This window comes from Protobothrops mucrosquamatus, unplaced genomic scaffold (assembly GCF_001527695.2).
Source record: "Protobothrops mucrosquamatus isolate PMUCROS unplaced genomic scaffold, P.Mucros_1.0 scaffold2751, whole genome shotgun sequence".
In the NCBI taxonomy this organism is placed as follows: domain Eukaryota; kingdom Metazoa; phylum Chordata; class Lepidosauria; order Squamata; family Viperidae; genus Protobothrops; species Protobothrops mucrosquamatus.
Window position 1 is genome coordinate 12,744 of NW_015388792.1, and position 27,198 is coordinate 39,941.

Consider the following 27,198-nt stretch of genomic DNA (forward strand, 5'->3'; position numbering starts at 1 on the left):
GGAGGGGAGGGAGGAAGGAAGGAAAGAAGGAAGGAAGGAAGCAGGGAGGGAGAAAGAAGAAAGGAAGTAAGTCACAATTTGGCAAATTCTCAGCTGCCTGAGCCACTGTGAAATTCAGAACTTGCTTAACTTTTTCCCCTTAGAAATTCTCGCCATCCTCTCTGCTTTTGATTTCCCTGCTGCCATCACGAGAAGCGATGCGCCTTCGATTCAGAAGTGACGGCTTAGTAATTTTGCTTTACCTCTGAGTGAAATGAGATCATCAACTCTTCCCAGGACAAATCACCAGAAATCTGTTTCGCAGAACGGTAACGCGAATGCGTCTTGCAACGACGAGCAAAAGTGTCCAGCCATGAAAAATAAAAATAAAATGCAGAGCCGGGAACCAAGACCTCATTCCCCATTCCAGTTCCTCCCTTCCTTCCTGTCTGAAGGGACAGTTGATGAGAATCCCAGAGAATAACAGAATAACAGAGTTGGAAGGGACCTGGGAGGTCTTCTAGTCCAACCCCCTGCTCAGGTAGGAAACCCTATACCATTTCAGACAAATGGTTGTCCAATCTCTTCTTAAAAACCTTCAGCGTTGGAGCACTCACAATTTCTGGAGGCAAGCAGTTCCACTGGTTAATTGTTCTCATTGTCAGGAAGTTTCTCCTTAGTTCTAGGTTGCTTCTGTCCTTAGTTAGTTTCCATCCGTTGCTTCTTGTCCTGCCTTCAGGCGCTTTGGAGAATAGCTTGACTGCCTCTTCTTTGTGGCAGCCCGAGATATTGGAAGACTGCTATCCTGTCCCCCCTCGTCCTTCTCTTCATTAAACTAGACATCCCCAATTCCATCAGCCTTTCCTTATATGTTTGAGCCTCCAGCCCCCTGATCATCTTTGTTGCTCTTCTCTGCACTCTTTCTTGCCTTAAACATTCAGACATTCCCTTGACTCAGAATTGTTTTTTTTTGTCCAAGATTGAGTTCATTTGTATTTACTTCTTTGTAGAGGCATCCAATTTAGGATTCCCCACACCGTAGATTGTGTTGGTCAGACGTTCAGTCAACGGAAGGAGAATGGTGGGCTAGATTTTAGGAGACCTCCCTTCATTTCCTGTTGGGGAAACCCATTTTAAAAAAAAAACTAAATTGCACTGCAGTGTAAAGCTCAGGGGGGTTTGATTTAGCGTGGGTTAATTGACTCGCAATCCCATCTTTGACCATTCCAGTCGTGGCTGACTCTTTCCAGGCATGTTCTCCAGCGAGAAAAAGCAATTTATAAAGCAAACAAATCAGTATTCTGAAGTTACACAGCTTTCAGGAGGATATCTAGAACAAGAAGGTATTATTAAAACATAAGCTGCACCGAAGCTCGGAGATGACCTGTGCGTTTCGAGATATTATTATCTCAGCCCAAGACTTCTGAGCTAGCTTTTCTCCTAGCTGGATCCCTTAATTAAAATTCTAAAGAGCAGAAAGCTTGGCAAGAGATGGGATTTTGTGTGTGTCTCCTTTGGCTTCCCTGATGGGCAAAATGTGAGCAGAGCTGGAATAAATTTTGACTGGGCAACACACATTTGGCTAAATGAGTTCTCACCTCTGACATCCCCAGATGGGAAAACATCCATGAAAGAAATCGACATGCTGTTTGGCAGAGACGAAAAAAGCGCTCCTGGAAACAAAGAGAAATGGGCAATGATGTCAACGCAGAAGGTCTTCCCTAAATTTCCATATCTGGAAACTTCCCAAAACTCTTATGGATCTGAAAGGTTGTCCTATAGAAGATGGACCTATAAGGGCCTGCAGGTTGCTCTTCTCCTTCCAGAGATGTCATGTTTTCTTTTCAAAGTACAGAAGCAGGTCATGAGTGCTCCATCACTGGAGATGTTCAAGAAGAGACCGGACATACTTGAACTGTATAGGGTCTCCTGCTTGGGCAAGAGGTTGGACTAGAAGACCTCCAAGGTCCCTTCCAACTCTGTTATTCTGTTTGATCTGTCTCCAGTTGAGCATTCACCTCATGGACAGCAGCTTAGGTTGGAGGTGCCCAGCTTTTTTCTGGAAATTCTTCACTTAGACCCTAGACCTATGTTCCCACAAAGGCTTCTACAGAAAATCTCTTGCTTTGGAAAGTCAAGATCCCCTTGAGAATTCTTTGGCGAACTGTAAAAGTGAACTTCTGTAGGTGGAGGATCTACCCAAGTTCTAATGTTCCTGAGGAGCCATTCAATACTCCATGTTCTTAGACTGAAACCACTGAAAAAGGAAGCCACAGGCAAGCAAGTCTACTTCCCACGATCCCTAACTCTACTCCTAAGCCCATTGGGAAGAAATTCTATTCTATTCTATTCTATTCTATTCTATTTCATATTCCCTATTCTATTCTATTCTATTCTATTCTATTCTATTCTATTCTATTCTATTCTATTCTATTCTATTCTATTCCCAGTGGAACAGCTTGCCCCCAGAAATCGTGGAGATTTTTTAAAATCACTGGAGATTTTTTAAAAGAGGCTAGAGAGTCACTTGTCTGAGATGATGTAGGTTCTCCTGCTTGAGCAGGGGGCTGGACTAGAAGACCTCCAAGGTGCCTTCCAGCTCTATTCTATTCTATTCTATTCTATTCTATTCTATTCTATTCTATTCTATTCTATTCTCTATTCTCTATTCTCTATTCTCTATTCTCTATTCTCTATTCTCCATTCCATTCCATTCCATTCCATTCTATTCTATTCTATTCTATTCCATTCCATTTTCTATTCTATATTCTATTCTATTTCATTCCATATGTTCTCTGTTCTATTCTATTCTATTCTATTCTATTCTATTCTATTCTATTCTATTCCTATTCCTATTCCATTCCATTCCATTCCATTTTCTATTCTATATTCTATTCTATATTCTATTCTATATTCTATTCTATTCCATTCCATATTTTCTCTGTTCTATTCTATTCTATTCTATTCTATTCTATTCTATTCTATTCTATTCTATTCCTAGTGGAACCGCTTGCCTCCAAAAATCGTGGGTGCTCCATCACTTGAAGTTTTTAAGAAGAGACTAGACAGACTATATATATATATAATTTTTTTTAAAAAAACTGATTCAACACCAGGTCACACCTGTCTCTTTCCACCAAGGCGTTTCTCTCTGAAGGGACCAGTTCTCGCTTCTTGGTGCACAAGCTTAGAAATAGCTCTGATAGGATCTGACTGTCGAAAGCAAAGCTGTCAGCCTTCGAACTGGTTCTACTGAAGATCGGTGCCACATCCAACTTGCATCAAAGGCACTTTTTCAACCGGGGCTGCAGCTGAAGTGAATCTCTTGTGAAGGCCAAACAATTCAGATCCACAACCATCTCCTGGAGGAGCTGTGACACCCACCGCGCTCAAAAGCTATACAGGTGGTCCTCAGCTCACGACTACGATTCAGCCCAAAATGTCCGTTGCTAAGCGTGACATTTGCGAAGCGGGTTTTGCCCCATCTTGCGGCCAGGCTTTCCACGGCTGTTAAGCGTGTCACTGCGGTTGTTAATTTATAACAGGGTTGTTAAGTGAATCCTGGCTTCCCCATTGACTTTGTCAGAAGGTGGCAAAAGGGGATCACGTGACCCCGGGACACTGCAACCGACACGAGTCAGTTGCCAAGCGTTTGGATTTTGATGACATGACCGTGGGGGCATTGCAGAATACAGAACAACTGAGTTGGAAGGGACCTTGAGGTCTCCTAGTCCAACCCCCTGCTCAAGCAGGAGACCCTAGACCAGGGGTAGGCACCCTTGGCTCTTTTATGATTCGTGGACTTCAACTCCCAGAATTCCTGAGCCAACATGGCTCAGCTTGGAAACCTCTCCCTTTCTCCTCAACATGGCTGCCTCAGGAATTCTGGGAGTTGAAGTCCACGAGTCATAAAAGAGCCAAGGTTGCCTACTCCTGCCCTAGACCACTTTGGGCAAATGGCTGTCCAATGGTTTCTTAAAAATGTCCAGTATTGCAGCAGCCACAACTTCTTAGCCATGGCACTGATTAATTGTTCTCACTGTTAGGAAATGTCTTCTTAGTTTCTGATAACTTTTGTCCATTACTTCTTGACCCCCCTCTTCTCTGCAACACTCATAAGTGTGAAAAATGGGCATAACTCACTTTCTTCGGTGCCGTTGTAACTTCAAGCAGTCACTAAACGAAATGTTTGTAAGTCGAGGACTACCTGTACTTAAATCTTGAGTAGCCCCAACAGACTCCCCCAAAAGCAGATGCTGCTGGGACAAAAATCAATGTGGTCAATTAAAATTTAATGCCAAATGAACGAATGAAATGCAGCCAATAGGACGAGTCCCCAGGCATTTAACAATGCCTCCTTCCAACCCATTGGGAAAATTACAATTTGACAGCAATGTTTGGAAAGTCCTTAGAAGTTGCACCTTAAACCTGGGGTTGCAGGTACCATTGGAACATCACAGGTGTGATAGAGCCTCCTCCCCCCCCCACCAAATCAAAGCACCTCTCGCCTCTCAGCATCCCTTCTGCAGGTTGGTGTGAAGGTAAGGCTGAAACACACAACATCCGTCTTCTTGTTCCAAGTTCAGCAGCAAGAAATAAGGAGGCTCTTGTGATCCAACTGGCATCCACGTCAACTTGCTGGAAACAGATCATTGTTTGGTGAGGGAGGGCAGTGTAATTTATTTACAGGGTACTCATTGTTGCCGTTGGGGTGCTTTTGAAATCGTTAATCAGACATGCTGAAGTTGTGTGACTTCCCAGTTCCCCAGGATAGGAAGCGCAGTAGAAAAGGCACATGGGTCTGTTCACCGCAAGAGTTGTGCATCCAGCCAGCAACTTAAAGCTACAAAATCCACCTGGAACAGGACCATCTTCAACGAGGCACAAGATCCATCCACCCTACCAAATCACCCCAAATTATGGCTACCCTCCCTGTTTTTCCCGCCCTCCCCCTTCCACGAGACCCAAAGCAAAGTTTGATTCTATTATCTATTTCTCTCTCTCTCTCTCTCTCTCTCTCTCTCTCTCTCTCTCTCTCTCTCTCTCTCTCTCTCTCTTTCTCTTTTATCCATCGGAAAGAAACATGACAAAACTTGGAGAAATCTCTCTCAGTCACCCAACGGTACAAGGATAGATTGGATTCACTTCTGATTGACCTGGGGCAGGTGAAGAACCAACCCAGTTAAGTCTTCCAAGGAACAAGTCCTAGATTAGTGTCCTCCTTGACATGTCAGCTTGTTCATCATCGACAAGGCACGCCACGCTGTTCCTTTAAAAAAGAAGAAGAAGAAGAAGAATAACACCCTAAAACTGCGCCCTGGCCTTCTTCTTTTAGCCATCACGGTTTCTTCATCTGAGTCCTATTGAATCTACAACCGTCGGAGAGATTAACGCACGTGGGATTTGAAGAAGAGATGTCCTTATCCATGTTCTTTTAAGCTGGGAAATCAGTGCCTTCCGTGTTTGATCCAATTTCGGATCATCCATTTTTGCCCCGAGCATCTCTGTACTACCAATCTAAGTCCAAAGTTGGCATCTTTAGACATTTCTACTTCTAGACACCGGCCAGTATCTCGGCTGATGATTGGTCCACTCTGTAAGGAAGGAAGAGGAAGGATTGTGAGCGCTCGTAGTTTTTCCAAGACAGGCAAAGACAGGGAAAAGCAATACGAATCACCCCAAGGATTAATAGAAAGCAAGAGAAGAAACAACGGGTGGAAACTAATCAAGGAGAGAGGCAACCTAGAACTAAGGAGAAATTACCTGACAGTCAGGACAATTAACCAGTGGAACGACTTGCCTCCAGAAGTTGTGAATGCTCAAACACTGGAAGTTTTTAAAGAAGAGATTGGTCAACCATATGCTAGTTTTTGTGTGGGAAACTCAGAGCTGGTTTCACTTCATCTATGCCAATGTAGTTTAATCAATAAAGTTTACACTCTTGGTAAAATAATGTCCCAGGCGTTCCTTTTTCTGGACAGTTGACAAATCTTTTCTTGTAAAATTATCAAGTCAGGACCCTAAATAATAGACTAACAGAGTTGGAAGGTATCTTGGAGGTCTTCAAGTCCAACCCCATGCTTGGGCAAAAAAGACCCTATACCATTCCAGACAAATGGCTTTCCAGTCTCTTCTTGAAGATCTCCAGTGATGGAGCATCCACGACTTCTGCAGGGAAGCCCTTCCGCTAATTGTTCTCATTGTCAGGAAATTTCTCCTTATTTCTAGGTTGGTTCTCTTCTTGATTAGTTTCCATCCATTCTTTCTTGCCCTGCCCTCAGATCCTTTGGAGAATAAATTGATCCCCTCTTCTTTGTGGTAGTCCCTCAAGTACTGGAAGACTGCTATCCTGTCACCCCTAGTCCATCTCTTTGGTAGACTAGACATGCCCAGTTCAGCAATCGTTCGCCATACGGTTTAGCCCGTTTATTTACTTCTAAATATATTTAGAGATACATCTAACTGCATCGTTCTTAGCAACCAAGTGCAGAGATCATTATCACAACATATATATTGGTCCCGGGCTTCTGCACTCTCAAATTCACAGCAAGACCTGAATAGGACTTAAATTGCTAGTAGATGAAGTGAGCAGGAAACACCTTCCTATCTCAGATGAAAATTGAAAAAAAAAAGAAAAGCAAAATATGGAAATTACACGCTGTTGGATTTAGAAGGGAAAGCAAAAATCGGTTCACTGGGATGACTCTGCTGACTGTTATAATGGAGAAGGAGATAGCCAGAATATTGGATTTTGAAAAAGGAGAATGTGGAGAACTGACTACAGTAATACTTGCTGGCTTGGAGAAAAAGAATTTAAATGCTTGGCTTTGTGTGTGTTCAGAAATTTGAACAAGAGGAAAAAGCTGTCCCAAAGCTGAGCGTGCCGTGAAAAAAAGACAGGTGAGTGAAGAGTTAAATATGCAGTTTTCTCCTTCAAAAAACAAAATCGTCTATTAGGGACTGGCATTGCCTGGAGGCATCAGTAGAAGAGAGAGGCAAAAAAAAAAAATGTAATCAAAATGACTGATTGCTTTATTTCCCTTAAATGGAAAATCAAATTGTTTGAGACTCTTCGTAATAATAGGAACCAGCTGGGGAATATTTCTACATGTGAAGTGTGTTCCTTTTCATGTACGTTTGCCTTTCCTGACTTGGTACCCTCCATGCTTGCTAGAGATGGAAGTCCAATTTCATTTCAGCCTCCACGTAAGCTCCCAGAATTCCAGAGAACTCCCAGAATCCCATGGGACCTCCAGTGTTCCCAACCGGTGGTTGAGTGTTGTAGGAGCAGGAATCTCAATGGATTTGGAAGGCAGTAAGTTGGCAATGACTTGGGAAGTGTAATATTTGAACCAAATAAACCTTCTCTTTCAGTTCCTCACTTATAGTTGTGGGGTCCTTGGTGCTCTCTGAGCTGGGTGGTTTTCTTGAAGACGTTTCACAACCCAACTGGGGAACATCATCAGGGCTGGAAGAGAGTGTGGATAATCTGATAGCACTGAAGACATTACCTAGTTGGGTTGTGAAATGTCTGCAAGAAAACCACCCAGCTCAGAGAACACCAAGGACCCCACAGTCCTCCTCCTCCTCCTCCTCCCCCTCCTCCTCCTCTCCACAAACTCCCCTCCTTTCTAACACTGATGATGTTCCTTAGTTGGGTCATGAAACATCTGCAAGAAAACCACCCAGCTCAGAGAACACCAAGGACCCCACAGTTCATCCCTCAGCTACAAATATTCTCTTCCATCAGTATCATTTATATCTGTATATTCTGACATGCCTGTAATACCTGTGTAAAGTCCCAGAGTCGCTGAGTTGGTCTCAGCGTATCTTCGCATTTCTTCAAGGCGGGGGTCCTTCCTTTCCCATCATCTATGAGACATTTTGAGTCAGGGAGGAATGCCGTAGATCCCAGCGGGCCCAGTTGCAACAATCCTTCGGTGCTGTAACGGACAAGCTGAGACCAAAACCAAATCAAAGGTAATAACACCACAGTTAAGTCCACCGCAACCACAAATGGGACGAGAGAGCTGCTGAAAATGTACCTCTCGTCTCACCGTTCGAATCCCCGCCGCTTTAAAATTGTTCCTCCTCACCCAAACTCATGAGGTCTAGTTGCATCGTCAACGAGGGACGCAGGTCTGTTTTACATCAAGTGCGCCTCTAAACCTCCAGCCCCAAACCTAGCTTGAAAATCAGTTCTCCTTCTCAAAAGTGAAGGTTTCCATCAAGCTTGACCCCAGAAGAACTTCCAAAAGTGTGTCTTTACCTGGGAAGACATTCCGTGGCATGGATAGAGTATCGCTTTATTGTCATCTTCTGCGCCCTGGTCCAAGCAGTAGCCGCTAGCTTTGCTGTTGCGTACCTGAAATAAAAACCAGGGTAGATCAGAGTTGAAGGAGAAAGAAAGAAAGAAAAAAAGAAAGAAAGAAAGAAAGAAAGAAAGAAAGAAAGAAAGAAAGAAAGAAAGAAAGAAAGAGAAATGAAGGGAGAGAAGGAAGAAAGAGAGAAAGAAACAAAGAGAAAGAAATAGAAATGAAGGGAGAGAAGGAAGGAAGAGAGAGAGAAAGAAACAGAAAAAGAAAGAAAAAGAGAGAAAGAAAGAAAGATTAAGGGAGAGGAGGAAGAAAGAGAGAGAGAGAGAAAGAAAGAAAAAGAAAGAAAGAAAGAAATAGAAATGAAGGGAGAGGAGGAAGAAAGAGAGAGAAAGAAAGAGAGAAAGAAACAAAGAGAAAGAAATAGAAATGAAGGGAGAGAAGGAAGGGAGAGAAAGAAAGAAAGAAAGAAATGAAAGGAGAGGAGGAAGAAGAAAGAAAAAGAAAGAGAAAGAAATAGAAATGAAGGGAGAGGAGGAAGGAAGAGAGAGAGAGAGAAAGAAACAGAAAGAAAGAAAGAAAGAAAGAAAGAAAGAAAGAAAGAAAGAAAGATTAAGGGAGAGGAGGAAGAAAGAGAAAGAGAAAGAAAGAAATAGAAATAAAGGGAGAGGAGGAAGAAAGAGAGAAAGAAACAAAGAGAAAGAAATAGAAATGAAGGGAGAGAAGGAAGGAAGAGAGAGAAAGAGAGAAAGAAAGAAAGAAAGAAAGAAATGAAGGGCGAGGAGGAGGAAGAAAGAAAAAGAAAGAGAAAGAAATAGAAATTGAGAGGAGGAAGGAAGAGAGAGAGAGAGAGAAAGAAACAGAAAGAAAGAAAGAAAGAAAGAAAGAAAAAGAAAGAAAGAAAGAAAGAAAGAAAGAAAGAAAGAAAAGAGCGTATTTTTGCCATACGCTAAATAAATACCCCTTTGGTAATTGATGGATTCCCTCCTTGAAGCTGGCCTGACATTGTGGACCAGGGATGGAGGCTCAGCCCAGGTCTCCAACTCCTGAAACCAGGACATCACTCTGTCTCCTATCTAACTCGTGCCTGGCTTCCTTCCAGTGTGATAAACCCGAAATCAAAACCAAATTGTGGCAGACAAACGCCTTTCCTATCCCATTTCCAAGCCAAGAGGCCTTTAAAAAAAAAAAATCCACACCTTCAGAGTGCAATAAAACAGAAGAGGACTTTAATAAATAAGCCCAAACTCTCCAGCATCAGAAGTTATGGGAATCCTCTCCTCTGCAAGACAGTATAAAATATCGTTTCATCGCCCGTCACAAATTCCAAGGCCGGGAGGCACCGACTGTCCTTCGTGTTCTCAGAATGCGCTGCCAACATTTAAATGGGAACAGTCCTGCTTTACGACACTGGGTGTTATTCAGTGTGGGTTTTTTTTTTTATGACCCGGCTTTAAAAAAAAAATAGTGTGTTTCCGACGGAGGGAAAATATATTTTTACAACCTCTCGGTATGTTTTATCTCCGTGCTCGTATATTGAGTTGCTCTGTTGACAAGAGGCCAAAGACAACAAGGCTTATTTTTATTAGGATGTCTTTGAACAGGAAAATAAAATAATAACGGGGAAGTTATTTTCAAATCGCAAATTCCAGGAGACAAGCAGCGAAGGTGTCTAGTTATACATCACACTCATAACCTGATTAGCAATTATCTTGGGCAGCATAAATATCAGTGCCAAGCCAAAATTGTCTTGGCAATTTCTCAGAAAAGTCTTTCCCTGTTGAAAGAAGATTCTCTCCCCCCCCTACCTTATTCTTAAGGAATTTGAGGATTATTTATGAATTTATTGGGGTGTTTTTCAGCTGGGGTGTGGGAGGGGACGCTCTTCTTTGGATGTGACACCATATCGCTCTGCAGTTCGGTCTAATGGTTAAGGAATCAGGCTAGGAACCAGGCTAGGAGATGGTGAATTCTAGTCCTGCCTTAGACAATAGGCATGGAAGCTGACTGGGTGATTTTGGGCCAAGACTCTGAGTTCCAGTCCCACTTTAGGCATGAAAGCCAACTGGGTGACTTTGGACCAATCAACAGGAGACGGTGAGTTCTAGTCTCGTCTTAGGCATGAAAACCAGTTGGATGACTTTGGGCCAATCGCCAGGAGATGGTGAGTTCTAGTTCTGCCTTAGATATAAAAGCCAGCTGGGTGACTCAGGGCCAATCACCAGGAGACGGTGAGTTCTAGTCCCGCCTTAGACATGAAAGCCGGCTGGGTGACTTTGGGCCAATCACCAGGAGACGGTGAGTTCTAGTCTTGTTTTAGGCATGAAAACCAGTTGGATGACTTTGGGCCAGTCACCAGGAGATGGTGAGTTCTAGTTCTGCCTTACATAGTCCCGCCTTAGACGTGAAAGCTGGCTGGGTGACTCTGGCTTTCATGGCTAAGACAGGACTGGAACTCACCGTCACCTGGTAAAGCAAAGGAAAATTGAAGCAAGTTCATAAGCACCATCACAGTTTCCCTTTTGACCATTCTGCTTAATGACAGAATTGCTAATCCCAGTTTGGTTGCTAAACGAGGACCATCCCTTTTTTCCCAACCTGGTGCCTTTCAGCTCTGGAGAGTCCAGACTGGAATAAAATTGAACCATCGATTTGAGAGACAGGGATTCACACGTTACCTCTCCGTACGTGATGGTGTTGTTGTAAATCCTCATTTCAGGATAGACATTCTCCAAGTACCACTTAAAACTCCGGCACTGCAGACGCTGCCGTAAAGCAACCCGTTCCGACACATCTCCGAAGTCAACGCCGGGGTTCTGTGACACAAAGACACAAAGCGCAAAACAACATTCGACCAGGCTGGTTATTCTAAGCAGCTTGTTCTCCAGTTCACACAACCGTTGGCGTGGTCTACAGCCCCGTTCTTCTACCAACCTACCCAATCCCCTCCTTCTGCTCCTTAGCCACGTAAGGAGCGTCTGAATCCAGTGACGCTGTTAAAAACTGGAAATAAATATGAATTAAATCTCCGTAGAATCGGGGAGGGAGAATGGAGCAGTATCAAAAAGGCCGAGGTAGGTCAATGGAGGCTTCGCCAGGTTGGGAACCCATCTTCTATCTTGGCTGCTAGCAGAATCCAGGAATGTTCCCCTTGTGGGAAAGAGGCCTTACCGTCATTGGTATGTTCCACGCCATGTACACGTGGGACTTGAAGTCGTCCATCCACACTTCGGCCGCCCGCAGGGCGTTGCGCTTGGCGTAATAGTCAATGTCGTTGTTGTACGGCTTCTTCGTGCGCTCAGTGTGAGCCACGCGGGAACAAGGGAGGACTTCCATGCTCCCGCCGCACTGCCAGACCTGTGGGAAAAGGGAAGCAGGTCAATGGAGGGTGCATAAAATGGGTCGTTAAGAATGACGGTAGCCTCAGCAAAGGGCAGCTCCTGTTCTGAAAAGGGGAATTGCCTGTGTAATCACGCAGTGTCCTAGATGACCTAGAATCCTGGTCTGGAAGGGACCTCAGAGGTGTTTAATTCTGAAAACAGAATAACAGAGTTGGAAGGGACCTTGGAGGTCTTCTAGTCCAACCCCCTGCCCAAGCAGGAGTCCCTATACCATTCAGGACTAACGGCCATCCGATCTCTTCTTGAAAACCTCCAGTTATTTCTAGCTTGCTCTCTACTAGGGATTTCGCCATATATCACCAGACCCTGATGATTTGCGTGTGAGTAATGGAAGGTACTGTGGGAAAATAGCGTCCATTAATCCACCTGCAAAGGTATGAATTTTTGGAGGGAGGGAGGAGGAAGAGAAAGGAAGGAAGGGAGGGAGGGAGGGAGGAGGAAGAGAGAGAAGGAGGGAGGAGGAAAAAGAAAGAAAAGAAGAAGAGAGGGAGGGAGGAGGAAGAGAAAGGACGAAAGGAAGGAGGAAGAAATGGAGGGAGGAGGAAGAGAAAGGACGAAAGGAAGGAGGAAGAGAGGGAGGGAGAAGGAAGACAAAGAGGAAGGTGGAAGAGAGGGAGGGAGAGAGGAGGAAGAGAAAGGAAGAAAGGAGGAAGAGAGAAGGAAGGGAGGAAGGGAGGAGGAAGAAAGAGAAAGAGGGAGGAGGAAGACAAAAAGAAAAAGAGGAAGAGAGGGAGGGAGGGAGGAGGAAGACAAAGAAAGAAGGAAGGAAGGAAGGAAGGAAAGAAGGAAGGAAGGAAGGAAGGAGGAAGAGAGAGAGGAGGAAGAGAAAGGATGAAAGAAAGGAGGAAGGGAGGAAGGGAGGAGGAAGAGAGAGAAAGAGGGAGGAGGAAGACAAAAAGAAAAGGAGGAAGAGAGGGAGGGAGGGAGGAGGAAGACAAAGAAAGAAGGAAGGAAGGAAGGAAGGAAAGAAGGAAGGAAGGAAGGAGGAAGAGAGAGAGGAGGAAGAGAAAGGATGAAAGAAAGGAGGAAGGGAGGAAGGGAGGAGGAAGAGAGAGAAAGAGGGAGGAGGAAGACAAAAAGAAAAGGAGGAAGAGAGCGAGGGAGGAGGAAGACAAAGAAAGAAAGGAAGGTGGAGGGAGAGAGGAGGAAGAGAAAGGAAGAAGAGAGAGGGAGGAGGAAGACGAAGGAAGGAAAGAGGAAGAGAGAGGGAGGAGGAAGAGAAAGGAGGAAGAGAGAGATGAAGAGAGGGAGGGAGGAGAAAGAAAAAAGAAGGAGGGAGGGAGGAAGGAGCAACTTTTATTAGATGCAAAACATCCAGACTTTTTTCTAAATATAAACCCTTCTCACATCTCACGGGGCCTAATTTAGGTTTCGCAAGTGCAATTTCCACCCTTGACCTTAGCCGAAGATCCTTAGCCTCAAAGTCTGGGTTCTAGCCCCGAGTGCCCTCAGCTTTAAAATAAGATAAAATGAAATATTTGTGCTACAGGCCATGCAACACCCCACCCCTGCCCCCCTCACCCAGGATTAAGTGGACAAAGGCTGAGACTTTCCGAAAAAGCGACATTCTCCATTCCCAAGAACGCTGAAAACCCGAGTGTCATTATTGATGTAAAGAGGCTTGATGGAGCTTGTTCCTTCATTAAAAAGATAAAGTTGTTTCCTTTCATTTGCAAATTAAGGCTACACATAAATATCCTGCTTTTTTTTTCTTTTTTTCCCTCTTTTTTTTTAAAGTTCTGGTTCCTACAGCTTGGGGCTTCCTACATTATTATTTTTTTTTTAAGTTACATAAGACGTATTTATAACCCTCCCAAGATGGATGGTAATGCAATATGTTGAGCCTAAAAAAGCATTAAGCCGGGGCGCTGAGGGAAACGGTCCAACTCATCTATATATGCAAGACAAAGAGTTATTTATTCAAGCTACATTTTCTCAACTGCCAAAAATCTCCCTCAAGTTTGCTTCCCTTGCGCAAAAGAAAAGAGAAAGAAAGAAAAAGATTCGGCTTGTCTACTTCGTTCTCGGAATGCATGAACCATTTTCTTTTAGAGTTCTCTCTGCAGATCCTTTTTAAATCTGTCTCTGGTGCTGATGGCGCAAAAAGGCATATTTTGACATTATAGTTCTCAGTCCTCAATTTTTCTCTGTTTCTGACACTTTAGGGAGTTTTTTGGGCTTCCTCACCTGAAAAAGCCTCGTGTGATGGTTTCCTTCCTGGTGTGTGTGTGTGTGTGTGTGTGTGTGTGTGTGTGTGTTTTAGATGAACTATGGGGAGGTGATGGAGGGAAATTTAATCTACCAGCCTCAACTTACGACCTCAGCTGAGTCCCAAATTTCTTGTTTGGTGAGTTTTGCCCCATTTGATGATCTTTGTACCTCAGTTATAATCATCATCATCATCATCATCATCATCATCATCATCATCATCATCATCATCAAATAGAGAAAGTCATAGAAAATGATAAAATTAAACTGCTCTGGGACTTCAGAATTCAAACAGACAAGCACCTGCAACATAACACCCCAGACTTAACAATTGTCGATAAGAAAGACAAAAAAGTCTGGATAGTGGACGTGGCAGTGCCTGGAGACAGCAGAATAGACGAGAAAGAACTGGAGAAGATAACAAAATACAAAGACCTACAAATAGAAATAGAAAGACTGTGGCAAAGGCAAGCAAGGGTAGTACCAATAGTAATAGGCACCTTGGGTGCAATCCCAAAACAACTGGAGCACCACTTGAACACCATCGGCATTGACAAATTTGCCATTAGTCAATTGCAAAAGGCAGCCTTACTAGGAACTGCTTACATCCTGCGACGATATCTGTAATACCATCAAACATGCATGCATGGGTAAGGACTCGATAGGTAGACAAAATGCCAAATCCAGTCTGAACATCTGGCTGACTGAGCCATCAAGTCCAACTCCCTGCTCAGGCAGGAAACCCTATCCATTTCAGACAAATGGCTGTCCAGTCTCTTCTTAAAAACTTCCAGTGTTGGAGCATTCACCGCTTCTGGAGGCAGGTTGTTCCACTGGTGAATTGTTCTCACTGTCAGGAAGTTTCTCCTTAGTTCCAGGTTGCTTCTCTCCTTGATTAGTTTCCATCCGTTTCAAATATTTTTATATTATAGAAAGGAAGCAGGCTCGGACAAAAATGGTTAAGTATTGGCTATTCTCCACCAGCCTAGCAAATATCAAGTCAGAAAACATCTTTTGCTTAGCCTGTCTAAAAATCAATAAATACCAAGGCTAAACCCTCATATGACAGCTGCTTTTTGAAAATCCTGGAATGTTAACTGTGTGGACCCAAAGTATTGAAAAAAACAGCCTTGGCAACACAAGGTTTGATACAGCGGGCTTTAGATCATTAGCAGAATTCGAATGGAGAAGCTTTTAGTGCTCTTTGAGCTTGGTGGTTTTTCTTGCAGATGTTTCATTACCCAACTAGGGAACATCATTAGTGCTGCTGCTGCTATCTAGTTTGTGTAACCAAACATCTGCAAGAAAACCACCAAGCTCAGAGAGCACCAAAGACTCCTCATTTGAACCCTGGGCTACAAAGTTTATCCTTCATCAGAATTCAAACTCGGAGGGGGAAGAAAAAGGCAAAAAATATAAGAATTGAAATGTTCTCCAGAAACAGCTCCATGTGTTTGTTTTCAAGTTCTGGTTAACCAGGGAAGGGGGAAAAATATCACGTTGTCACTTCTGTTTTTTCAGATGAGCTTTTTTTATATCCTTTAAAAGCATTCACTGTTTGATCTGGCTATTAGCAGGAGTGATGGAGAAACGGAAGAAGGTTTCAAAATAAGTACACTAAGACATTCATCAAGGTTCTGAAATGGGGAAAAATTATGGCTGGGATCCATCAAGAACACTCCATCTTGAAATGTTCCATTGCTGATCCTATTTGCACCAGGATTCTGTCTTTTTCCAAAGATATATGATTCTAGGGCTGACACTAATGGATGCCGCATTGAGTGTTTCTGCTGAATCTTCGTAAACTTTTTAGCTTTTTCCGAAGGACGTTTACAGAGAGAAAAGAAGGTGCAGTTGAGGAGGAGGAGGGAGGAAGGAAGGAAGGGAGGGAGGGAGGAAGGAAGGAAGGGAGGGAGGGAGGAAGAGGAAGAGGAGGAGGAGGAAGAGAAAAATCAAACTTTGGCCATACTGCTTTCACATAATCCAATATCCTTGTCTGACGACTTTATTAAGTGGAGGAGGAGAAGGAAGGAAGGAAGGAAGGAAGGAAGGAAGAGGGGGAGAAGCAGAAGAAGAAGGAGGAGGAGGAGAAAAATCAAACTTTGGCCAAACTGCTTTCAGATAATCCAATATCCTTGTCTGACAACTTTATTAAGAGGAGGAGGAGGAGGAGGAGGAGGAGGAGGAGGAGGAGGAGGAGGAGGAAAAGAAGAACAAGAACAAGAACTAGAAGAATAAGAGGAGGAGGAGGAGGAGGAGGAGGAGGAGGAGGAGCAGGAGAAAGTAGTCATGACTTTGAGAGGAGACAGTCTTTTGTTAACCTTATAGGAGAAAATCCCTTAATCATGCCAACACCGAAATGTATTTCCTGAAGAATTTTGCGCTCAGCATTCTTTATCTCTTTGAGGGTTTTATGAGCAGAGAGATAAATCAGGCAAATTAATAGCCTGGCACAATGGGAGGGAAAAGGAGATAAGATTACAGGGGGCAAAAAAATAGGATTTTAAAAATGACCCACATATTTTAACCGCTAATCCAATCTAAAAAAAAATATAAAAAAAAATAGTAAATCCATTTTGCTCCATTCTGACAAACAACATTTGTTCCCCTGACCAATGTGTTTAGAGATTGACCTGGAAAGGATATTTTTTTTTTTATGAGCGAAGGTTCTTTTCTGTAAAGACAACTAAATCTCCCATCTTTCTGAAACAATCAATTATATTTGAAGGAGGAAAGGAAGACAGGCGTGTTATTTAAAAGCGTCCCAAAATACAGAGAAGAGCCAGAAATGAAGCACATCTTTGTCTTACACCGTTGAGCAATAGAATTCAGGACTGAACCCATAAAAGATGTTTGGCACACCAACTGCTCAACTTTGTCTCCCTCAGCAAAACATATATTTAATATCTAAGCTAGAGGAGATAAGCTCATTTATTTTAATTATCGCACACTTCTAATAAGCTACTTCTAATAGAGTGCTTTTCGATAGTCCTTTATATCTATCTAGGGAGCTTCTAAAAGTAAGCTACTTCTGCTTCCTCCTTTTCATATTTCTCTTCCATACTGATCAGCATTCATTCAATTACTGGGTTTTATGAGGAGATGGGGATTTTGCATAAGGTGGACATTTTCAGGGGCAACTTTACTCATTCCCACTTCCTATCCTAGCTGAGGTGGGTTCTGGTGCCCCCCCCCCCCAATCAACCATCCTGTGAAGTAGGCTAAGGACATTTTGCATGAAGTGGCAACTCCACGGTTCACGGGTTCCTGATGTTTATTTTTCCTTCCTACTTCAGGAAAGGAGGAGGAGGAGGAGAAGGAGAAGGAGAAGTGGGAGGAAAAAAAATCAAACTTTGGCTAGACTGCTTTCAGATAATCCAATTTCCTTGTCTGACAGCTTTATTAAGAGGAGGAAGAGGAGGAGGAGGAGGAGAGGAGGAGGAGGAGGAGGAGGAAGAAGAAGAAGAAGAAGAAGAAGAAGAAGAAGAAGAAGAAGAAGAAGAAGAAGAAGAAGAAGAAGAAGAAGAAGAAGAAGAAGAAGAAGAAGAAGAAGAAGAAGAAGAAGAAGAAGAAGAAGAAGAGTTTCAAACAACTGAAGGTCTAAAATTGAGGAGGAGGAGGAGAAGGAGAAGGAGGAGAAGAAGAAGAAGAAGATTTTAAAACCCATTTCTAACTCAAACCTAGAAAGTCTAGTTTCCTGATGTTCAATACTCAGCAAACATTCTTTTAACAACATATTTGCCCCTCCCTCAAAGTAGAGTCCATCAGAAACAGCAAATAAAAGTCAACAGCCTTTTAGATATAGATCAGTTTATGCTCTCAAAAGGAATGAATATCATGAGGCTGTTAAGAAAACTGTATTTCTCTGCCAGAAGACCATAATTTTCTCTCCCTGTTGCAAGTACAGTTTTGCCAATGTGAACACAGACAGAATGAGAATATCTAGGACGGATCCATTTAGAGAAAGCAAGGAGAGAGGTCAGGTTCCCACCATATCATCCGAAGAAATCTTAAAGACTCCAATTTCTGCCTCAACAAGATTACAGAAATTTTATGGAACACCAGACAAGTTCCAATATTGACTTGCTATTACTTTATTGGTATTTACAATGTTACCGTTCTGCTGGTTTAATCAAAGTCCTTGAAAGAATAGAATAGAATAGAATAGAATAGAATATTGGAGTAGAATAGAATATTGGAATAGAATAGAATAGAATAGAATAGAATAGAATAGAAATAGGAATAGAATAGAATAGAATAGAATAGAATAGAATAGAATAGAATAGAATAGAATACCTCCAAGGTCCCTTCCAACTCTGTTATTCTGTTCTGTTCTATTCTATTCTATTCCATTCCATTCCCTTCCATTCTTCCATCCCATCACATCACATCACATCCCATCTCATCACATCACATTACATTTTATTCTTCTAGTTACAGTCTCCATAATGGACCCTGAGCTGCTCCTAAATCTGAATTAAAAAGATCAGCCCCCAATTGCCAAGAATGTGCCAGCCCCAATGCTAAAGAAAGGGCAGAAAGCACTCACATTCATTCAAGTTCATATGCAAAGATATCAGTATGCCCTCCTTTAACGCAAGACAGATGCGCCCGGCTTTAAAAATAGCGACAAACACAATGGCAACTTTGAAAGCGCTCGCAAACATCTTTGCTTAATAATCTTTCCACAGAGCTTAATTGCAGGTCCTTCGGGACTCATGGAGAAAGAGCTACCATATGGATCAGCATCAGCAAACTTCCAATATTTATGATGCAGTAATGCAAAGCTTTCTTCTTCTTCTTTTTTAAACCCTGCTTAGCAAGCTAGCTTGAAAAAGAAAAGTATTTCTTTTTTCCCTCAAACAGAAGGGGAAAAAAAATGCATATCCAGAGATAGCTGTGTAGGCAAGCCAACTTGCCTGTGATTATTAAGAAAGACACCCCTTGTTGGTAGGTTAAAAGTAACATCTAAAAGAGACTCCTAAAGAACAAAGGCCTTCAGAGAAAATTTCCATTTAAGATTATTTGGCCTATCAGCATATCCAATTCATTAGCACCCCACCCACCAAGTTCTATTTCCTAAGGCCCAAGGAGCAGAAGGGCAGACTCGTACTCCGAAATATGTTTGTGGAAGCAAAATGCCACAGAATTGTAAGACCCCCAGGAGAAACTCTACAGACACTATGGAGTTTTAGTTCAGTCTAGTGATGTCAGCGTATATCCCATAATTGCATATCTATCTTCTGGGTCTTGTAAAGTCACGCCAACTTGCAAAGATAACACCGTTTCCCTGAAAGGGGTCGATTTTTCCAGTTACACCCAAGCACACCATCACGGGATGACTCTGGGATAGACATCCAGGTTCCTCTATCTTCATATGGAGTCTTCTAACTCATGAGGACAAAATGGATGGAGGGCGTTTACATTTGGCTCTCCTGCATTTCTATTGGGGTCTAGAGTGGGGAAGGTCCTCAAAAGGAGTTGTTTTGGCGTGAGGGTGGGGTGGGGAGTCCAAGTATCGAGAAACAAAACGATGTGTTTATGATTATGGAACTCTTCAGCCTCTGCTACAAAGAAGAGGGGGTCAACCTAATCTCCAAAGCACCTGAAGGCAGGACAAGAAGCAACGCATGGAATCTCATCAAGGAGAGAAGCAACCTGGAACTAAGGAGAAATTTCCTGACAGTGAGAACAATCAATCAGTGGAACAACTTGCCTCCAGAAGCTGTGAATGCTCCAGCACTGGAGATTTTAAGAAGAGATTGGACAACCATTTGTCTTAAATGGTAAATGGTTTCCTGCCTGAGCAGGGAGTTGGACTAGATGACCTCCAAGGTCCCTTCCAGTTCTGTTATTCTATTCTATTCTATTCTATTCTATATTCTATTCTATTCTATTCTATTCTATTCTAAAAATTAAATCCCTCTTTCAAAACAGTTCTGGTGCCAAAAATATTTGGAATGTCACCCTGGAGTCAAAATAAGTTACATGATGAAAAGATCTATATAACTAATTTAGTGCAATTGCTTACCATCAAAGATTTTTCTCATTCTAAATTTGAACCAGTTTGATGGTTGAAATTCTATCCCGTTCATCTCAACAAATCTTGTTAAAGAGAACTTGGTGAGGATCATACTTGGAAAAGAATCACTTTCATTTCTTAGGTAGTTGCTCAAAAGACTGAGTCTTCCTATAATGGCATGTGGGTTTTCCTCCACTCCCTACTTACTGAGAGTTGAACCTACTCAACCACAGAATCATTGCCAGCTTTTCCACATACGTACACAACGGCTAAGTCTCAGCTTCCTTCAAAAGCAAGGCCTTTTTAATGCTTACAAACCACACACACACACACTCAAAAAAAAATCACACTGCCAACAATGCAGAATCTAAAATTACTTTTTAATGGTAATGTGAGCAAATAACGCTTTCTGTGTATTCAAGCGACTTCCATTCATTTTTTCCCCCTCCTAACTTATTCAAAGTAGCAGGGTGATATTATAAAGACCAACGTATAATTTACATCGGAGGTAGGGGAACAAAATCCAGGCTAGAGTTGTACAATAATAACATAGGAGAAGGTGTATGCATGTAGGAGGGAGAATAAAGGAGAGCTTGAAATCTTTGTGTAGAATTATACAACTTGATGTAACAGCTGCCAACACTAATCTCGTAGGAAGGATATTTAGCTAGAATTCAAAAGATTCAAAAGCATTCCAGAAAGCCAAAAGGGGACTCATAACACCTGGATGCAATCTTTTCTGGAGCATTAATAACCCAGACTGGGTTATGTTTAGTTCCACTTTTTCATAGGGTTAAGTTAACTCTATTCAGTCTAACTCACTTAACATTCAAAACCCGCTTATCCTTTCCAACGTTCATAGTCAAGTCAAAGTCCTAGAGAGGCCTTATTTTTTACAGGGCTTCTTCAGGTATTCTTTCTGCCTCATTATTTTGGCTTTCACTCATCCTCATTGACAGGAGGGTGAAAGAGGGACAACATATCCCAATAATCTCATCAAGATTTTTAAAGAAATGTGTTCTTGTTTTTCATCTGTTGAACAAAATGTGAGCGGTAGGAAATGGATGTGAGGGACCTCCAGCCTCCTTTACAGTGCCTGGAAGGATGAAAAACAGCAAGGTAGCTGTTTGATCAAAACATCTGAGGATCCTCTGTGGCTAACACAAAGGAGAGACACACAACAAGCTGAGATGGGCGGGTTCATCTCTGTTGTGATACCCAACTCAATGAACGAACTGCCCAAGTTCTGTTTGCCTTTCTAGGTAGGACCAGATAGGAAACGTAACCAGACAAACTAATTCTACTTTACTGTAAAGCTACATTAACACAATCTTGCAAGTCTGAAAACACACATTTCTCGCTGTCTCCTTTACAGCCCTCCAAAACTCTGAGCTTCTTTATCGTTCCCTGTCATTATTCTTTTTTTCCTTGTCTCCCAAAGTCTTTCCCACATGCCATTGCAACCGTCTCCCTTACAGCCTGAGAAACGAAGGAGAGTGTCTTCTGAGCATCTTTCTCCATTTGTTATACAGCTCTGGGCTATGCTGCCTCTTATCTGACTGTTCCCTAAGCAGCATCTTGTCTCCCCATTTCCCAAGGTCTTTCTCACATACTATTACAGCCCCCTCCTTTACAGCCTAAGAAACTAGGGAGGGTCCCTTCTGAGTCTCTTTCTCTACCCGTTATGCAGCTCTGGGCTATGCACTCTCTTATCAGAACATTCCCTTGTCAGTGACACTTCGCCCAATCTTCCAAAGTCTTTCCCACGTATTACATTCCATCGTTTAGTGACAACCTTTTATGCCTTGATCTTACATGAATCTTATGGCTCGATCTTACATAAATACAAGATGGGGAAATGGCTGTATTCCGACTCCATGTTTAATCAAGTCAGCTAAGACCTAGCAACTTGGCTTGTGTAATATGCTAAACCTGGTTAGTTACGCATGCTAGGTGCTTTTCTATCTCCTGTTCCTTCATTGTGATGGAAAAGGGTCTGGAGGGTTTGATTTTGAGCAAGGCTGAACATTCCCGCACAAGCTTTTGTTGAGAAAGAGCAGAAAATCTGAAATTAAAATGTTCCTGCTGGAATGAAAGGACACAGAGCGAGCCAGTTCAGCTCTCTGGGGAAAGTCAGACTGTGCCTCTATGGAAATTATAGCAATTATTTTAAAATCTGTAGCCGATTATACATGTTTGCATGGATAAATTTGATGCAAATTGCTGTCTTTTTTTTCAATTCTCGTTTTCCCTCTAGATAAATTTTGCCTTTTGGGAAGGAAGGGAGTGACGTACAATGAAATATCTATCCTCAAATTAGGTGTATTCAACTTCATTTAAAAAAAAAGAAAGAATAAGTGGCTATTTGGAGTTTTAGCGTGAGCGGTGTTCCAAATTCATGCCCTTCCTAAAAACATATTAAATTAGCATGTAAATAAATATACTTCCGCCTTCAATTAAAGCCTGCCAAACCCAAAAGCCTAATTAAAATATGCTAATCTAATCCTTTCTGGCTGAAAAACCAGCTTCTTCTTTTTAAGTGACTGTTTCTCAGCGCTCGGAAGCTCTTGTTCCCTAACAGCATAATAAACAGAATCGCAGTTCGGCTGCAATCAACAAGTAGCAAAAGATGGCAAGGCCACGAAGAATGCTCTTCACATCCCTGTAATTTAATTGCAAACGGAGACATATTTGGGTGGAATATAATGTTAAGTAAGAATCTCAGAAAAAAAAAGGGATGGGGGAGAGCCCTAAAGAAATCACTGCCAGCTCCATCCACGCTTAAGGTCTCCACCTTTGCAGTACAGGTAATCCTAGATTTACAAGGGGTCAAAGTTGTACGATGTGAGCCAGCAGTGTGTGCTACAGCCACCACCAAAAAAAGGTAACCCGGTCCTGAGGGTTAAGAGAGGGAAAGAATCAAGATCCCGTGAATTGTTCATACCATTTTATAATGACCTGGAAACGCCCCACTTGGAAAACTGCATCCAGTTTTGGTTGCTGTGATATAAAAAAAGATGTTGAGACTCTAGAAAGAGTGCAGAGAAGAGCAACAAAGACGATTAGGGGACTGGAGGCTAAAGCATATGAAGAAGGGCTGCAGGCATGAAAAGCAGGACTAGGGGTGACATGATAGCAGTCTTCCAGTATCTAAGGAGCTTCCACAAAGATCAATCTATTTGCCAAAGCACCAGAAGGCAGGACAAGAAGCAACGGATGGAAACTAATCAAGGAGAGACGCAACCTAGAACTAAGGAGAAATTAATTAATCAGTGGAAGGGGCTTCCCTCCAGAAGTTGTGGGTGCTCCAGCACTGGAGGATTTCAAGAAGAGACTGGACAGCCATTTGTCTGGAATGGTATAGTAAGGTCTCCTGCTTGAGCAGGGGGTTGGACTAGAAGACCTCCAAGGTTCCTTCCAACTTTTTTATTCTGTTATTGTTACTCCAAGATTCTTCTTAGATAAGCACTGAGAGAGAAGAGTCACCTGCTACTGTGGAAAACTCTCTTTAAAACAATGTTAAGTTCACTTTTGCTTTTATTTTCACATCATTTCTGCAGCTTTGATTATACTGGTGTTTATCTCTAACCAGGGGCCCTCACAATTTACCATCCCATCCTCTATTTTTCCTTTCCTTCTACTCCTTAAAGCCCTTTCCTCTGTGGTTTTGCTACTGGGCGAAGCAAAGGAACACATCACTAAAAAAAAAAAACAACAACCACAAATACGCTTTGCTCCAGTTAATTAACCGTTTCAATCACAGGCCATTTAGTAAATTATTTTGGATGATGAATGGAGCTTTTGAAAAGGTTTCCCAGTCACTAATAACAGGGGTCTGTTTTCCTCCGATAGCTCCAGCGTTATTAATAGACATGTCACCTTAAAAGAAAATCTGGCTTTTGAAAAGCTTTTTGGCGTTCGGTTTTTGAGCATCCACACAAGACACCTTCTTCCTTCCCGTTGGGGCTCTGATCTTTATCTCGAGAAAAAGTGTGGAGAGTGGCAACTTAAATGTCCAAAGTGCCCTAGAGTATTGGTAGATTAAGGTAATAGCGAGTAATTAAAATGGAAGCATTATTTGTTTTTACAAATAATGCAAGACGGCAAACATATCTAACACAACTTCCTCCTTCTATTTTCCTCACACAACAATCCCTGTGAGGTGAGGGAACTGAGAGCGAGGGACTGACCCAATGTCACCCAGTTTGCTTTCATGCCAAAGGCAGGACTAGAACTCACCATCTCCTGGTGATTGGTCCAAAGTCACCCAGTCAGCTTTTATGCCTAAGATGAGACTAGAACTCACCGACTCCTGGCGATTGGTCCAAAGTCGCCCAGTCAGCTTTTATACCTAAGACGAGACTAGAACTCACCGACTCCTGGCGATTGGTCCAAAGTCACCCAGTCAGCTTTTATACTTAAGACGAGACTAGAACTCACCGACTCCTGGTGATTGGTCCAAAGTCACCCAGTCAGCTTTTATACCTAAGACGAGACTAGAACTCACCGACTCCTGGTGATTTGTCCAAAGTCACCCAGTCAGCTTTTATACCTAAGACGAGACTAGAACTCACCGACTCCTGGTGATTGGTCCAAAGTCACCCAGTCAGCTTTTATACCTAAGACGAGACTAGAACTCACCGACTCCTGGTGATTGGTCCAAAGTCGCCCAGTCAGCTTTTATACCTAAGACGAGACTAGAACTCACCGACGCCTGGTGATTGGTCCAAAGTCACCCAGCCAACTTTCCTGCCTAAGTGGAACTAGAACTCACCGTCTCCCAGTTTCTAGCCTGATGACTTCACTACTAGACCAAACTGGCTACTACTCATCCTTTTCTTCTCTTTCCTTCTATCTTTCCAGCATTATAGAGACTTCTTCACTGACCTGGATTCCTGGCAATAACTCAGAAATGCTTCACCAATGCCATTTTCAACTTCCCCAGGGTATCCTATGATTGTAGGATTCATCACCCATCTTCCACCCAAGTTCTGAATCTGCTGGATTTATCTGAGACCACCCAACATCAACGAGAAGCTGCCAAGTTGTCATATTCAAATCTTGGGCTTACCAGGGCATGAATACCACAGCTAAAAGATCCTTGGCCAAGGAAAAGAAGAGGACCATCAAAGGAAGAGGCAAAAAGGATCAACGGAAAAGTTCTAGTTATAGATAAATTGCACCTGTTTGACGGACTCTTCAACTGGGTGATTTTTTCCCCCCACCATATAATTTTCTCTTCTAGCAAATCAAGCTTTAATTGGCCAAAGGACGGCGGAACAGAAGGACAAGAAAAATGGAGAACATGATGGTTTTGAATGGAGTGGGACACTGCTCATTTCTCAAGCACAGGCCACGTGCTTTATCCTGTTCTGCCCAGCTTTGAAGTTTTAATAAGGGGGAAAGTCAACTCTTTTATTTCATATTGGCCTTTATTGAGCTTAATGGGTTCTCCTGATTCATTTTCTCTTAATTGGCTCTATGAAAGTTGGCTGATTATTACTCATACAGCTGGCATTCACGCAGTCCTGGAAAGGTAAATTGGCTTAAAGAGAGAGAGCGAGAGAGGGAGGCAAATTACTCTTTTAATTAGCCTGAATTGATCAGAAAGGTTACCAAAGTAGCTTGCACTTAAGCAGAAATAAGAGATACAATTGAATTCGTGGGAATTTGCTGGAGAGGAAAGACGGGGAAAAGGAGAAGGACCAGACTGGGGTAAAATCAGAAAGAGTTTTGAATTTCACCGCTTACGAAACTGCCCAAACTGTCATTTGGGAGAAGATGGGGGTATATCTCTCCTTTTAGTTCTTTTTACCCAGATTTTCCATTCAACAGAAGGACACCGTGAAAACAGATTTTCATCATCCATGCTGAAGACTCAAAATGGTTCCCGATTTGTTTGACTGAACCGCTTGATCGACTAAATCCAACTCAAGGGCAAATGTTTGCAAGAGCTGAGTAAGACCTACCCATTAATGGGAAATTAAGAATAGATGCTGAAGCACAACTTTTGTTTCTTTTTCCAAAAGGCTGTCCTGCAGAGAATAGGGGGGGTGAGCGTGCCTTTAAGTCAGACTTGATTCCTGCATCTTGCCAGGATTAGTTCCTACAGTTTGCTTGACAAGAGTTTGAAAGTGGTTTGCCATTGGGGGTGCGGTCCGGAGGAATAAGAGGCAACCCAGCCTGGATATTATGTGAGAAAAAGAGGTGAAGACAACCTCTCCTTAACAGTTCTCAGACTATATTGTGGATGCAATGTAGTTGAGTGTTTATTAGGGCAAGATTCTGTCTATAGGTGTGAAACAATAAAGAACGTAGCTTGTAAGAATCACCATGTGTCCTGGGTTTGGGTCTTGACACACGGTGATGGAGGAATCCTGGGAGCTGAAGTCCACACATAGTGGCTGAAGCATTCTGGGAGTTGAAGTCCATGCACAATGTGATGGAATGCAGTAAGGAGGTGAATCCATAAGAGAGAGGGGGTGCATTTCAGAAAAGTAAGATGCAACTCAGCCCAGATATTATGTGTGAGAGAAAGAAGGTGAAGACAGCCCCTTCCTAATAGTCCCCAGAGTATATTGTAGAGCGAGATCATTGAGTGTTCAGCCTGACAAGATTCTGTCTATAAGGAATTCAGCTTGGAAGAATCGTCACGTGTCATTCCTCATTTTGGTCCTGACAGAGTCACTCAGCCACAAGATTGTCAGAACAGGCTTAATAACATGGACCAGGTTAATTTTGGCACGTTGTTTGGCAAGCCCCAAACTCAAACTCTGAGGTTTAACTTGAATGTCAAACTTTTGGTGGGGTGTCATTCTTGGTTTAGAGCCTGACATTCAGAGCCCTGAAAAATAAACGTATTCATGTGTACATGGGTTATATAAGATATTAAAGGAATGTAACTTAAAATATAAAACATCACTCATCATTTGCCATGACCAAAGCCAGGCTAATAATTCAAAAACGAGTTAACAAAAAAGGTCCATGACCTTTTCTTATACTTTATCCACTCCCCGCTGAGTTGAAAAGCAGGCCTCCATCAAAATACAAACAGCTTACCTACAAAATTGCATGAAAATGCCTGGTCTCTGAGCAAAACTGCAGGAGCCACCGATGACAGTGGGGCCATAAATCTATATTATGCCTGCACACACATGGGTATTTGTCTTTGTTGTTCAGAACACCTACACTCATTGGAAAATTCATTAGTGGAATGACACACTCATGCAGCGGGGCTATAAATTAATGTTTGGCCTGGAAGAATGTCATTCAT

The 27,198-nt window shown here is 42.5% G+C and overlaps 1 protein-coding gene across 1 annotated transcript in view; it reads right to left on the reverse strand.

Annotated features, from left to right (window-relative positions):
- Positions 1 to 5,390: 5,390 nt before the first annotated feature.
- Positions 5,391 to 27,198, reverse strand: part of GALNT9 (polypeptide N-acetylgalactosaminyltransferase 9) — an 88,401-nt gene continuing 66,593 nt past the window's right edge. The window contains exons 7-11 of the mRNA XM_015825674.1: positions 11,466 to 11,651; positions 10,973 to 11,110; positions 8,249 to 8,344; positions 7,769 to 7,936; positions 5,391 to 5,573 (exon numbers count right to left, since the gene is read on the reverse strand). Of these exons, the coding sequence (XP_015681160.1) occupies positions 5,427 to 5,573; positions 7,769 to 7,936; positions 8,249 to 8,344; positions 10,973 to 11,110; positions 11,466 to 11,651 (735 nt within the window). The 3' untranslated portion in view covers positions 5,391 to 5,426. The remainder of the gene's footprint in view (positions 5,574 to 7,768; positions 7,937 to 8,248; positions 8,345 to 10,972; positions 11,111 to 11,465; positions 11,652 to 27,198) is intronic.